The following is a 16,921-nucleotide window of genomic DNA, read 5'->3' on the forward strand; positions in this document are numbered from 1 at the left end:
CTTCTGTGTATCTTGTGACCCCTTGTATATGAAAAAGTAATTTCCGGGGTCGGTCTGCCTGAGTATAAGTAAGTGTTAGACTTGTCCTGTGCCACGTCTAACACAGATAAACTACAGAAAACATGTCTCCTAGACCACGTCTAACACAGATCAACTACAGAAAACATGTCTCCTAGACCACGTCTAACACAGATAAACTACAGAAAACATGTCTCCTAGCCCACGTCTAACACAGATAAACTACAGAAAACATGTCTCCTAGACTACGTCTAACACAGATAAACTACAGAAAACATGTCTCTTAGACCACGTCTAACACAGATAAACTACAGAAAACATGTCTCTTAGACCACGTCTAACACAGATCAACTACAGAAAACATGTCTCCTAGACCACGTCTAACACAGATCAACTACAGAAAACATGTCTCCTAGACCACGTCTAACACAGATAAACTACAGAAAACATGTCTCCTACACCACGTCTAACACAGATCAACTACAGAAAACATGTCTCCTAGACCACGTCTAACACAGATAAACTACAGAAAACATGTCTCCTAGCCCACGTCTAACACAGATAAACTACAGAAAACATGTCTCCTAGACTACGTCTAACACAGATAAACTACAGAAAACATGTCTCTTAGACCACGTCTAACACAGATAAACTACAGAAAACATGTCTCTTAGACCACGTCTAACACAGATCAACTACAGAAAACATGTCTCCTAGACCACATCTAACACAGATCAACTACAGAAAACATGTCTCCTAGACCACGTCTAACACAGATAAACTACAGAAAACATGTCTCCTACACCACGTCTAACACAGATCAACTACAGAAAACATGTCTCCTAGACCACGTCTAACACAGATAAACTACAGAAAACATGTCTCCTAGACCCATTCCACGTGTATTGTGTCCTTCATGTCTGGGACACAATGACAAAACCACCTTAAGCCATTTTGTCCTGCGTTTCGCAGAATGGCTTAAGATAGGACTTGCTCTGTGTCAGATGGAACAGGCCCTGAGTGGAACATCCCTGCCTGGGTACACATTGGAAGAGAAAGTCTGCGGGCCAGATGATTGAAAGCCATTAGAATCTCTTCAGTAGTCCAGACTCCAAAGTGACAATTATAGGTTTATACATTCAGGATGTAAGGCTAACTAGTTATGTAGTCCCACCCCTAGCACATATACATTCAGGATGTAAGGCTAACTAGTTATGTAGTCCCACCCCTAGCACATATACATTCAGGATGTAAGGCTAACTAGTTATATAGTCCCACCCCTAGCACATATACATTCAGGATGTAAGGCTAACTAGTTATATAGTCCCACCCCTAGCACATATACATTCAGGATGTAAGGCTAACTAGTTATATAGTCCCACCCCTAGCACATATACATTCAGGATGTAAGGCTAACTAGTTATATAGTCCCACCCCTAGCACATATACATTCAGGATGTAAGGCTAACTAGTTATATAGTCCCACCCCTAGCACATATACATTCAGGATGTAAGGCTAACTAGTTATGTAGTCCCACCCCTAGCACATATACATTCAGGATGTAAGGCTAACTAGTTATATAGTCCCACCCCTAGCACATATACATTCAGGATGTAAGGCTAACTAGTTATATAGTCCCACCCCTAGCACATATACATTCAGGATGTAAGGCTAACTAGTTTTGGCAAATGGAAGACCTGGTTGTTATATAATTTTTATTTTTTTTAAAGCGAAGTTTTATACTTTGACATTTTACATTTTACATTTAAGTCATTTAGCAGACGCTCTTATCCAGAGCGACTTACAAATTGGTGCATTCACCTTATAATATCCAGTGGAACAACCACTTTACAATAGTGCATCTAAATCTTTTAAGGGGGGGTTAGAAGGATTACTTTATCCTATCCCAGGTATTCCTTAAAGAGGTGGGGTTTCAGGTGTCTCCGGAAGGTGGTGATTGACTCCGCTGTCCTGGCGTCGTGAGGGAGCTTGTTCCACCATTGGGGTGCCAGAGCAGCGAACAGTTTTGACTGGGCTGAGCGGGAACTGTGCTTCCTCAGAGGTAGGGAGGCGAGCAGGCCAGAGGTGGATGAACGCAGTGCCCTTGTTTGGGTGTAGGGCCTGATCAGAGCCTGAAGGTACGGAGGTGCCGTTCCCCTCACAGCTCCATAGGCGAGCACCATGGTCTTGTAGCAGATTCGAGCTTCGACTGGAAGCCAGTGGAGAGAGCGGAGGAGCGGGGTGACGTGAGAGAACTTGGGAAGGTTGAACACCAGATGGGCTGCGGCGTTCTGGATGAGTTGTAGGGGTTTAATGGCACAAGCAGGGAGCCCAGCCAACAACGAGTTGCAGTAATCCAGACGGGAGATGACAAGTGCCTGGATTAGGACCTGCGCCGCTTCCTGTGTGAGGCAGGGTCGTACTCTGCGAATGTTGTAGAGCATGAACCTACAGGATCGGGTCACCGCCTTGATGTTAGTGGAGAACGACAGGGTGTTGTCCAGGGTCACGCCGAGGCTCTTAGCACTCTGGGAGGAGGACACAAGGGAGTTGTCAACTGTGATGGCGAGATCATGGAACGGGCAGTCCTTCCCCGGGAGGAAGAGCAGCTCCGTCTTGCCGAGGTTCAGCTTGAGGTGGTGATCCGTCATCCACACTGATATGTCTGCCAGACATGCAGAGATGCGATTCGCCACCTGGTTGTCAGAAGGGGGAAAGGAGAAGATTAATTGTGTGTCATCTGCATAGCAATGATATGAGAGACCATGTGAGGATATGACAGAGCCAAGTGACTTGGTGTATAGCGAGAATAGGAGAGGGCCTAGAACAGAGCCCTGGGGGACACCAGTGGTGAGAGCACGTGGTGCGGAGACAGATTCTCGCCACGCCACCTGGTAGGAGCGACCTGTCAGGTAGGACGCAATCCAAGCGTGGGCCGCGCCGGAGATGCCCAGGTCGGAGAGGGTGGAGAGGAGGATCTGATGGTTCACAGTATCAAAGGCAGCAGATAGGTCTAGGAGGATGAGAGCAGAGGAGAGAGAGTTAGCTTTAGCAGTGCGGAGAGCCTCCGTGACACAGAGAAGAGCAGTCTCAGTTGAATGCCCAGTCTTGAAACCTGACTGATTAGGATCAAGAAGGTCATTCTGAGAGAGATAGCAAGAGAGCTGGCCAAGGACGGCACGTTCAAGAGTTTTGGAGAGAAAGAAAACATGTCTCCTACACCACGTCTAACACAGATCAACTACAGAAAACATGTCTCCTAGACCACGTCTAACACAGATAAACTACAGAAAACATGTCTCCTAGACCACGTCTAACACAGATAAACTACAGAAAACATGTCTCCTAGACCACGTCTAACACAGATAAACTACAGAAAACATGTCTCCTAGACCCATTCCACGTGTATTGTGTCCTTCATGTCTGGGACACAATGACAAAACCACCTTAAGCCATTTTGACCACGTCTTTTTAAATAGGTTTTATTTGGGTCTTTTTCATTTACAATGTTGATTGTCTCCAGACATTGGAAACTCGGTGCATGTATAAAGAAAAAGAACGCAATTCAGCCATTGATCGATGGTGAGGAAAATAATGACATTGCCGGTAGTCATGTTCAGGTTTTCAATGTTTTATTGGTGGAGTTTATGATTTGCATGTGGCTGTGCATTATATGATGCCTGAAAAGGGAAGAGGATCTGATCATGTCTATTGGTATTCTGGATCAAGTCTTGATCCAAAAAGACACACAAGTGTTTTGGGGTTAATTCCACAACTGCTTGCATTGCTTGGTAGTGTATTAGCATGGGGGTAGGACCACATGGGAGGGGTGGGACTACATAGGAGGGGTGGGACCACATGGGAGAGGTGGGACCTCATGGGAGCGGTCGGACCACATGGGAGGGGTGGGACCACATGGGAGCGGTGGGACCACATGGGAGGGGTGGGACCACATGAGAGTGGTGGGACCACATGAGAGGGGTGGGACTACATGGGAGGGGTGGGACCACATGGGAGGGGTGGGACCACATGGGAGGGGTGGGACCACATGGGAGGGGTGGGGCCACATGGGAGGGGTGGGACTACATGGGAGGGGTGGGGCCACATGGGAGGGGTGGGACTACATGGGAGGGGTGGGACCACATGGGAGGGGTGGGACTACATGGGAGGGGTGGGACCACATGGGAGGGGTGGGACCACATGGGAGGGGTGGGACCACATGCCCTTCTAAGTAATTGAGGCAAGAACATAATTTCTATATTGTAATTAAAATCATTGACCCATAAGAGAACACATCACCAAAGCAAAGCATGACCCATATAGAATTAAAACAACATTATTCTTAATGAGAAATATCATCTAATAAACAAATGTTTGCATAACCAAAGACATGAAAACTGGCTCCAACATTGTATTTAGCTATGTATAAAACTTTCATATTGGCAGTGAAGTCATTGAGAATAACAATAGACAATAGTTATTGTGGGTAGTTTAGGGAGAAATATAGTGAAGGATCATGAATGTTAGAGATTTGTACACAGTGGGGATTTTGAAAGAGGGAATAGAACCCCAAAGTAACAGGGGTAAGAACGATCATAAAGGTAATTTCAGATTCCGGTTTACGGGGTTAATAACTTTATGGAAACCACTATTCACACTGTGGAATATAAACATAAGTAAGTTGTAACAGGCCTCATTCAGCAGTCTGAATTAACCCAGAGACACCAAAACATCAATGTTTAGAGAAGCTTGGAATTTATTTCACAAGTAAGGGGCAAAGAGCTGATTTACCTAACTCTGTATAGACCAAAGAAATTTCCAGAGCTAGCAATTCCTGAGACTGTGTATGATATCTCTGACTCGTATGTCTAATGGTTATAGTAGATGTTAGATACAGAGGGAGTTTACAATATGTCAAAGAGCTTTATAAAGGCAAAGAGAGCAATGAATTGACCTACGTGACCTCAAAGAGGGTCAGTCTACTTTATAATAGAGAATGCAGGGATGTGTACTGAACCTGTACCCATAATAAAACAAAGGGCTCTATGGTCAAATTAATCTAAAGGCTTTAATGAAGGGGCAGCTGCATTCATATAGATGATGTTATCGTACTCTAGGACCAGTAAGAACATTGATTGAATTATCTGCTTTGTGCTGGACAGAGGAACTCTGTTCTGGGAAGGGAATAGTACACAGCTTTGTACGAGATCTTCAGTTTCTTGGCAATTTCTCGCATGAAATAGTCTTAATTTCTCAGAACAAGACTGATGAATTTCAGAAGAAAGTTCTTTGTTTCTGGCCATTTTGAGTCTGTAATCGAACCCACAAATGCTGATGCTCCAGATACTCAACTAGTTTTATTGCTTCTTTAATCAGAACAACAGTTTTCAGCTGTGCTAATATAATTGCAAAAGGGTTTTCTAATGATCAATTAGCCTTTTAAAATTATAAACTTGGATTAGCTAACACAACATGCCATTGGAACACAGGAGTGATGGTTGCTGATAATGGGCCTCTGTACGCCTATGTAGATATTCCATTAAAAATCTGCCGTTTCCAGCTACAATAGTCATTTACAACATTAACAATGTTTACACTATATTTGTCACTTGTAAATGATTATTGGTACTGAGATATTTGCTAATGTATTGGTGGTGGCACTCTTGAGTAGAAACATCGGTACATCACAAATCACAGTCAGACACATTTGGATCAAGGCTGTTCATTTTAATAAGGCACTTTGGATTCAGATTCAGTCATGTCTCAACTAGAAAACTAAAAACGTTCAGAAAATTTGTGGTTCGATTTCCAGGCTGGGATTCATATTACAAAAACACTACTTTTGATGTGGATGTTATTGGTCGATGTAAGGAAACCTCTTGTTGGCTCCGTATCCTGAGGGGCCTAGTTTAACCTCTCTCCTCTCTGGCTCGATCTCCTTGTCTGACACGTTCTGAGGGGGATCTCTGGAAACGCCGGCCTTCACAGCTGTGACACCAGTAGTCTTGACAGCTATAAGAAAGATTGACATTTAGACTATGCTGCTTTAACAGACAGTTCCTCTCTGTACACCCCACCCAGAACACACACCCACTTTGTCAACAATGCTTCATACCTGCAAATCACTTATAACCACTAGGTTAACAACAGCAAAAAATCACAAGTTCACACTTCTATACTATGAATTGACTTCATCACCAGTCATTGTAACCACTAGCATCCACAGTATATTGTTGTAAAAAACCTCTAGTATGATCATGATCATCCCTATTACCATCATTAGTACCATCATTAGTACCATCACTAGTACCATAATTAGTATCATCACTAGTACCATCACTAGTACCATCACTAGATCATCACTAGTATCATCACTAGTACCATCACTAGTACTATCACTAGTACCATCACTAGTACCATCACTAGTATCATCACTAGTACCATCACTAGTACCATCACTAGTACCATCACTAGATCATCACTAGTACCATCACTAGTACCATCACTAGTATCATCACTAGATCATCACTAGTACCATCACTAGATCATCACTAGTACCATCACTAGTATCATCACTAGATCATCACTAGTACCATCACTAGACCATCACTAGTACCATCACTAGTACCATCACTAGTACCATCACTAGATCATCACTAGATCATCACTAGTATCATCACTAGTACATCACTAGTACCATCACTAGACCATCACTAGATCATCACTAGTATCATCACTAGTATCATCACTAGTACCATCACTAGTATCATCACTAGATCATCACTAGTATCATCACTAGATCATCACTAGTACCATCACTAGTACCATCACTAGTATCATCACTAGTACCATCACTAGTACCATCACTAGTACCATCACTAGATCATCACTAGTACCATCACTAGTACCATCACTAGTACCATCACTAGTACCATCACTAGATCATCACTAGTACCATCACTAGTATCATCACTAGTATCATCACTAGTACCATCACTAGATCATCACTAGTACCATCACTAGATCATCACTAGTATCATCACTAGTATCATCACTAGTACATCACTAGTACATCACTAGTACCATCACTAGTACCATCACTAGATCATCACTAGATCATCACTAGTACCATCACTAGTACCATCACTAGTATCATCACTAGTATCATCACTAGTACCATCACTAGTATCATCACTAGTATCATCACTAGTACCATCACTAGATCATCACTAGTACCATCACTAGTATCATCACTAGTACCATCACTAGATCATCACTAGTACCATCACTAGATCATCACTAGTACCATCACTAGTATCATCACTAGTATCATCACAAGTACCATCACTAGATCATCACTAGTACCATCACTAGTATCATCACTAGTACCATCACTAGTATCATCACTAGTATCATCACTAGTACCATCACTAGTACCATCACTAGTATCATCACTAGTACCATCACTAGATCATCACTACATCATCACTAGATCATCACTAGATCATCACTAGTACCATCACTAGTACCATCACTAGTATCATCACTAGTACCATCACTAGATCATCACTAGTACCATCACTAGTACCATCACTAGATCATCACTAGTACCATCACTAGATCATCACTAGTACCATCACTAGTACCATCACTAGTACCATCACTAGATCATCACTAGTATCATCACTAGTACCATCACTAGTACCATCACTAGATCATCACTAGTACCATCACTAGATCATCACTAGATCATCACTAGATCATCACTAGTACCATCACTAGTACCATCACTAGACCATCACTAGACCATCACTAGTACCATCACTAGTACCATCACTAGTACCATCACTAGTATCATCACTAGATCATCACTAGTACCATCACTAGTACCATCACTAGTACCATCACTAGATCATCACTAGTACCACCACTAGATCATCACTAGACCATCACTAGACCATCACTAGTACCATCACTAGTACCATCACTAGTACCATCACTAGTACCATCACTAGCATCATCACTAGATCATCACTAGTATCATCACTAGTATCATCCCTACATCATCACTAGTGTAAACACTAGAATCATCACTAGTACCATCACTAGCATCATCACTAGTATCATCGCTAGTATCATAACTAGCATCATCACTAGTATTATAACTAGCATCCTCACTAGTGTCATCACTAGTACCATCACTAGTATCATCACTAGTATCATCCCTACATCATCATTATCGTCATCACTAGTGTCATCACAAGTATCATCGCTAGTATCATAACTAGCATCATCACTAGTATCATAACTAGCATCATCGCTACATCACCACTATCATCATCACTAGTGTCATCACTAGCATCATCTCTACATCACCACTATCATCATCACTAGTGTAAACACTAGTATCATCACTAGTATCATTACTAGTATTCTCACTAGTATCATCACTAATATAATCACTAGTATCTTCACTAGTATCATCACTAGCAACATCACTAGTATCATCGCTATCATGATCATAATCACTAGCATCATCACTAGTATCATCATGATCATAATCACTAGCATCATCACTAGTATCATCATGATCATCATCACTAGCATCATTACTAGTATCCTCACTAGCATCATCACTAGTATAATCACTAGTATCTTCACTAGTATCATCACTATTATCATCGTAATCATGATCATAATCACTAGCATCATCACTAGTATCATCATGATCATTATCACTAGCATCCTCACTAGCATCCTCACTAGTATCATAACTAGCATCATCGCTAGTATCAGCACTAGTATCAGCACTAGTATCATCACTAGTATCATCACTAGTATCATCCCTACATCATCACTATCATCATCACTAGTGGAAACACTAGTATCATCACTAGTACCATCACTAGCATCCTCACTAGTATCATAACTAGCATCATAACTAGTGTCATCACTAGTACCATCACTAGTACCATCACTAGTATCATCACTACATCATCACTATCGTCATCACTAGTGTCATCACTAGCATCATCACAAGTATCATCACTAGTATCATAACTAGCATCATCACTAGTATCATAACTAGCATCATCGCTACATCACCACTATCATCATCACTAGTGTCATCACTAGTATCATCACTAGCATCATCTCTACATCACCACTATCATCATCACTTGTGTAAACACTAGTATCGTCACTAGTATCATTACGAGCATCATCCCTACCATGATCACTAGCATCACCACTAGCATCATCATCACTAGTATCAACATCACTAGCATCATCATCACTAGTATCATCACTAGTATCATCATGATCATCATCACTAGCATCATTACTAGTATCCTCACTAGCATCATCACTAATATAATCACTAGTATCTTCACTAGTATCATCACTAGCAACATCACTAGTATCATCGCTATCATGATCAGAATCACTAGCATCATCACTAGTATCATCATGATCATCATCACTAGCATCATTACTAGTATCCTTACTAGCATCATCACTAGTATAATCACTAGTATCTTCACTAGTATCCTCACTAGCAACATCACTAGTATCATCACTATCATGATCATAATCACTTGCATCATCACTGGTATCATCATGATCATTATGACTAGCATCCTCACTAGCATCCTCACTAGTATCATAACTAGCATCATCGCTAGTATCAGCACTAGTATCATCACTAGTATCATCACTACATCACCACTAGCATCACCACTAGTATAATCACTAGTATCATCACTAGCAACATCACTAGTATCATCACTATCATGATCATAATCACAAGCATCATCACTAGTATCATCATGATCATTATCACTAGCATAATCACTAGCATAATCACTAGCATCCTCACTAGCATCCTCACTAGTATCATTACTAGCATCATCACTAGCATCATCACTAGTATTATCATGATCATCATCACTAGTATCATCATCACTAGTATCATCATGATCATTATCACTAGCATAATCACTAGCATCATCACTAGTATCATCACTAGTATCATTACTAGCATCATCACAAGCATCATCATTAGCATCATCACTAGTATTATCATGATCATCATCACTAGCATCATCCCTATTTTTCTCACCAGCATCATCACTAGCATCATCACTAGTATCATCATCCCTAGTATCATCATCACTAGTATCATCATCACTAGTATCATCATGATCATCATCACTAGTATCATCACTAGTATCATCACTAGTATCATCATCACTAGTATCATCATCACTAGTATCATCATCAGTATCATCATGATCATCATCACTAGTATCATCACTAGTATCATCATGACATCATCACTAGTAGCATCAGTAGTATCATCATTAACATCATTATCATCATCACTAGTATCATCATTAGTATCATCAGTAGTTTCAACATTATCATCATCATCATGATCATCATCACTAGTATCATCAGTAGTTTCATCATTATCATCATCATCATCATGATCATCATCACTAGTATCATCATTATCATCATCATGATCATCATTATCATCATCACTAGTATCATCATGATCATCATCACTAGTATCATCATTATCATCATCATGATCATCATCACTAGTATCATCACTAGTATCATCATGATCATCATCACTAGTATCATCATTAGTAGTATCATCAGTAGTGTCATCATTATCATCATCATGATCATCATTATCATCATCACTAGTATCATCATGATCATCATCACTAGTATCATCAGTAGTATCATCAATAGTATCATCATCACTAGCATCATCATCATCATTATCATCATCACTAGCATCATCATGATCATCACTCACAAGGAACTCTGGGGGCCTCTCTCTCACACTTGAGTGTACTCTGGGAAAAGCACTCAGCGATCCAGGACAGCACCTCCCCACAGTACTTCACCTGGGGGTGGGAAAGACAGAGGCATACCTTTTACACACCTTTGATAATACACACACATGTACCATCACTAGTGTTGTCCGGCCGAGGTTCCACTTTTGGGACTACTCTATTGGTCCCATTATGCCAGGCATAATAAATCAATGTCTCTCTATTTTTGTACCTGACTTTCCATGGACGACATTCGCTTCTCTTGCTCCTTGAATCCTCCAACAATCTTCAATAAGCTCTGAACCCTTTTGTCACAAAGAAAAACATTTGAAAAACACATTGAATATCAAAGACATAAATAAAGGATACAGACTGTGACTTAAAGGTAGTTCATAAGAATTACAAATATACAGCACACACAAGGTGGTGGGAATGGATCAATACCATTACAAAACAAAACATTGTGAAAGAGTTACTTGGAAGAGGTGCTCTTCAGTCTCTCCTCACTGCTCTCCAGATGCTGCCGTTCCAGTTTGGCCAGATAGTTCTCCTTCTGTACTGTCTCCCAGGTCATCAACCTCTGGTCCAGACCTGCAGGCAGCTCCCTCTCTGAACACACAACACCACTCTGTAAGCATTTATATACAATCACCAACACCACTCTGTTAGTATCTATATACTAGCACCAACACCACTCTGTTAGTATCTATGTACTAGCACCAACACCATTCTGTTAGTATCTATATACTAGCACCAACACCACTCTGTTAGTATCTATGTACTAGCACCAACACCACTCTGTAAGTATCTATATACTAGCACCAACACCACTCTGTAAGTATCTATATACTAGAACCAACACCACTCTGTTAGTATCTATGTACTAGAACCAACACCACTCTGTTAGTATCTATATACAAGCACCAACACCACTCTGTTAGTATCTATGTACTAGCACCAACACCACTCTGTTAGTATCTATATACTAGAACCAACACCACTCTGTTAGTATATATATACTAGCACCAACACCACTCTGTTAGTATCTATGTACTAGCACCAACACAACTCTGTAAGTATCTATGTACTAGCACCAACACCACTCTGTAAGTATCTATGTACTAGCACCAACACCACTCTGTTAGTATCTATGTACTAGCACCAACACCACTCTGTAAGTATCTATGTACTAGCACCAACACCATTATGTAAGGAACTATATACTAGCACCAACACCACTCTGTAAGTATCTATGTACTAGCACCAACACCACTTTGTTAGTATCCATGTACTAGCACCAACACCGCTCTGTTAGTATCTATATACTAGCACCAACACCACTCTGTTAGTATCTATGTACTAGCACCAACACCACTCTGTTAGTATCTATGTACTAGCACCAACACCACTCTGTAAGTATCTATATACTAGCACCAACACCACTCTGTAAGTATCTATGTACTAGCACCAACACAACTCTGTTAGTATCTATGTACTAGCACCAACACCACTCTGTTAGTATCTATATACTAACACCAACACTACTCTGTTAGTATCTATGTACTAGCACCAACACCACTCTGTTAGTATCTATGTACTAGCACCAACACCACTCTGTAAGTATCTATGTACTAGCACCAACACCACTCTGTTAGTATCTATGTACTAGCACCAACACCACTCTGTAAGTATCTATGTACTAGCACCAACACCATTCTGTAAGTACCTATGTACTAGCACCAACACCACTCTGTAAGTATCTATGTACTAGCACCAACACCTCTCTGTTAGTATCTATATACTTGCACCAACACCACTCTGTTAGTATCTATGTACTAGCACCAACACCACTCTGTATCTATATACTAGCACCAACACCACTCTGTTAGTATCTATGTACTAGCACCAACACCACTCTGTTAGTATCTATGTACTAGCACCAACACCACTCTGTTAGTATCTATATACTAGCACCAACACCACTCTGTTAGTATCTATATACTAACACCAACACCACTCTGTAAGTATCTATATACTAGCAGCAACACCACTCTGTTGGTATCTATGTACTAGCACCAACACAACTCTGTTAGTATCTATGTACTAGCACCAACACCACTCTGTTAGTATCTATATACTAACACCAACACTACTCTGTTAGTATCTATGTACTAGCACCAACACCACTCTGTTAGTATCTATGTACTAGCACCAACACCACTCTGTAAGTATCTATGTACTAGCACCAACACCACTCTGTTAGTATCTATGTACTAGCACCAACACCACTCTGTAAGTATCTATGTACTAGCACCAACACCATTCTGTAAGTACCTATGTACTAGCACCAACACCACTCTGTAAGTATCTATGTACTAGCACCAACACCTCTCTGTTAGTATCTATATACTTGCACCAACACCACTCTGTTAGTATCTATGTACTAGCACCAACACCACTCTGTATCTATATACTAGCACCAACACCACTCTGTTAGTATCTATGTACTAGCACCAACACCACTCTGTTAGTATCTATGTACTAGCACCAACACCACTCTGTTAGTATCTATATACTAGCACCAACACCACTCTGTTAGTATCTATATACTAACACCAACACCACTCTGTAAGTATCTATATACTAGCAGCAACACCACTCTGTTGGTATCTATGTACTAGCACCAACACCACTCTGTTAGTATCTATGTACTAGCACCAACAACACTCTGTTAGTATCTATGTACTAGCACCAACACCACTCTGTTAGTATCTATTTACTAGCACCAACACCACTCTGTTGGTATCTATATACTAGCACCAACAACACTCTGTTAGTGTCTATGTACTAGCACCAACACCACTCTGTTAGTATCTATATACTAGCACCAACACCACTCTGTTGGTATCTATGTACTAGCACCAACAACACTCTGTTAGTATCTATGTACTAGCACCAACACCACTCTGTTAGTATCTATGTACTAACACCAACACCACTCTGTTAGTATCTATATACTAGCACCAACACCACTCTGTATCTATATACTAGCACCAACACCACCCTGTTAGTATCTATGTACTAGCACCAACAACACTCTGTTAGTATCTATGTACTAGCACCAACACCACTCTGTTAGTATCTATATACTAGCACCAACACCACTCTGTTAGTATCTATATACTAGCACCAACACCACTCTGTTAGTATCTATGTACTAGCATCAACACCACTCTGTTAGTATCTATGTACTAGTACCAACACCACTCTGTAAGTATCTATATACTAGCACCAACACCACTCTGTTAGTATCTATGTACTAGCACCAACACCACTCTGTTAGTATCTATGTACTAGCACCTACACCACTCTGTAAGTATCTATATACTAGCACCAACACCACTCTGTATCTATATACTAGTACCAACACCACTCTGTAAGTATCTATGTACTAGCACCAACACCAATCTGTATCTATATACTAGCACCAACACCACTCTGTTAGTATCTATGTACTAGCACCAACACCACTCTGTTAGTATCTATATACTAGCACCAACACCACTCTGTTAGTATCTATATACTAGCACCAACACCACTCTGTTAGTATCTATGTACTAGCACCAACACCACTCTGTATCTATATACTAGCACCAACACCACTCTGTTAGTATCGATATACTAGCACCAACACCACTCTGTTAGTATCTATGTACTAGCACCAACACCACTCTGTAAGTATCTATATACTAGCACCAACACCGCTCTGTTAGTATCTATATACTAGCACCAACACCACTCTGTTAGTATCTATGTACTAGCACCAACACCACTCTGTTTCTATATACTAGCACCAACACCACTCTGTTAGTACCTATGTACTAGCACCAACACCACTCTGTTAGTATCTATGTACTAGCACCAACACCACTCTGTTAGTATCTATATACTAACACCAACACCACTCTGTTAGTATCCATGTACTAGCACCAACACCACTCTGTATCTATATACTAGCACCAACACCACTCTGTAAGTATCTATATACTAGCACCAACACCACTAAGTATCTATATACTAGTACCAACACCACTCTGTATCTATATACTAGTACCAACACCACTCTGTAAGTATCTATGTACTAGCACCAACACCACTCTGTTAGTATCTATGTACTAGCAACAACACCACTCTGTTAGTATCTATGTACTAGCACCAACACCACTCTGTTAGTATCTATGTACTAGCACCAACACCACTCTGTTAGTATCTATGTACTAGCACCAACACCACTCTGTAAGTATCTATGTACTAGCACCAACACCTCTCTGTTAGTATCTATGTACTAGCACCAACACCACTCTGTTAGTATCTATATACTAGCACCAACACCACTCTGTTGGTATCTATGTACTAGCACCAACAACACTCTGTTAGTATCTATGTACTAGCACCAACACCACTCTGTTAGTATCTATGTACTAACACCAACACCACTCTGTTAGTATCTATATACTAGCACCAACACCACTCTGTATCTATATACTAGCACCAACACCACCCTGTTAGTATCTATGTACTAGCACCAACAACACTCTGTTAGTATCTATGTACTAGCACCAACACCACTCTGTTAGTATCTATATACTAGCACCAACACCTCTCTGTTAGTATCTATATACTTGCACCAACACCACTCTGTTAGTATCTATGTACTAGCACCAACACCACTCTGTATCTATATACTAGCACCAACACCACTCTGTTAGTATCTATGTACTAGCACCAACACCACTCTGTTAGTATCTATGTACTAGCACCAACACCACTCTGTTAGTATCTATATACTAGCACCAACACCACTCTGTTAGTATCTATATACTAACACCAACACCACTCTGTAAGTATCTATATACAAGCAGCAACACCACTCTGTTGGTATCTATGTACTAGCACCAACACCACTCTGTTAGTATCTATGTACTAGCACCAACAACACTCTGTTAGTATCTATGTACTAGCACCAACACCACTCTGTTAGTATCTATTTACTAGCACCAACACCACTCTGTTGGTATCTATATACTAGCACCAACAACACTCTGTTAGTGTCTATGTACTAGCACCAACACCACTCTGTTAGTATCTATATACTAGCACCAACACCACTCTGTTGGTATCTATGTACTAGCACCAACAACACTCTGTTAGTATCTATGTACTAGCACCAACACCACTCTGTTAGTATCTATGTACTAACACCAACACCACTCTGTTAGTATCTATATACTAGCACCAACACCACTCTGTATCTATATACTAGCACCAACACCACCCTGTTAGTATCTATGTACTAGCACCAACAACACTCTGTTAGTATCTATGTACTAGCACCAACACCACTCTGTTAGTATCTATATACTAGCACCAACACCACTCTGTTAGTATCTATATACTAGCACCAACACCACTCTGTTAGTATCTATGTACTAGCATCAACACTACTCTGTTAGTATCTATGTACTAGCACCAACAACACTCTGTTAGTATCTGTATACTAGCACCAACATCACTCTGTTAGTATCTATGGACTAGCACCAACACCACTCTGTATCTATATACTAGTACCAACACCACTCTGTAAGTATCTATATACTAGCACCAACACCACTCTGTTAGTATCTATGTACTAGCACCAACACCACTCTGTTAGTATCTATGTACTAGCACCAACACCACTCTGTTAGTATCTATGTACTAGCACCAACAACACTCTGTTAGTATCTATGTACTAGCACCAACACCACTCTGTTAGTATCTATGTACTAGCACCAACACCACTCTGTTAGTATCTATGTACTAGCACCAACACAACTCTGTTAGTATCTATGTACTATCACCAACACCACTCTGTTAGTATCTATATTCTAGCACCAACACCACTCTGTTAGTATCTATATTCTAGCACCAACACCACTCTGTTAGTATCTATGTACTAGTACCAACACCACTCTGTTAGTATCTATATTCTAGCACCAACACCACTCTGTTA

General features: G+C 40.6%; 1 protein-coding gene across 1 annotated transcript in view; it reads right to left on the minus strand.

The window, feature by feature from the left end:
• Positions 1-5,731: 5,731 nt before the first annotated feature.
• Positions 5,732-16,921, minus strand: part of LOC106596808 (transient receptor potential cation channel subfamily M member 5) — a 113,420-nt gene continuing 102,230 nt past the window's right edge. Inside the window, exons 23-26 of the mRNA XM_045708692.1 lie at positions 11,346-11,478; positions 11,102-11,174; positions 10,851-10,941; positions 5,732-6,031 (exon numbers count right to left, since the gene is read on the minus strand). Of these exons, the coding sequence (XP_045564648.1) occupies positions 5,874-6,031; positions 10,851-10,941; positions 11,102-11,174; positions 11,346-11,478 (455 nt within the window). The 3' untranslated portion in view covers positions 5,732-5,873. The remainder of the gene's footprint in view (positions 6,032-10,850; positions 10,942-11,101; positions 11,175-11,345; positions 11,479-16,921) is intronic.

The sequence above is a fragment of the Salmo salar genome, chromosome ssa26 (assembly GCF_905237065.1).
Source record: "Salmo salar chromosome ssa26, Ssal_v3.1, whole genome shotgun sequence".
NCBI lineage: Eukaryota > Metazoa > Chordata > Actinopteri > Salmoniformes > Salmonidae > Salmo > Salmo salar.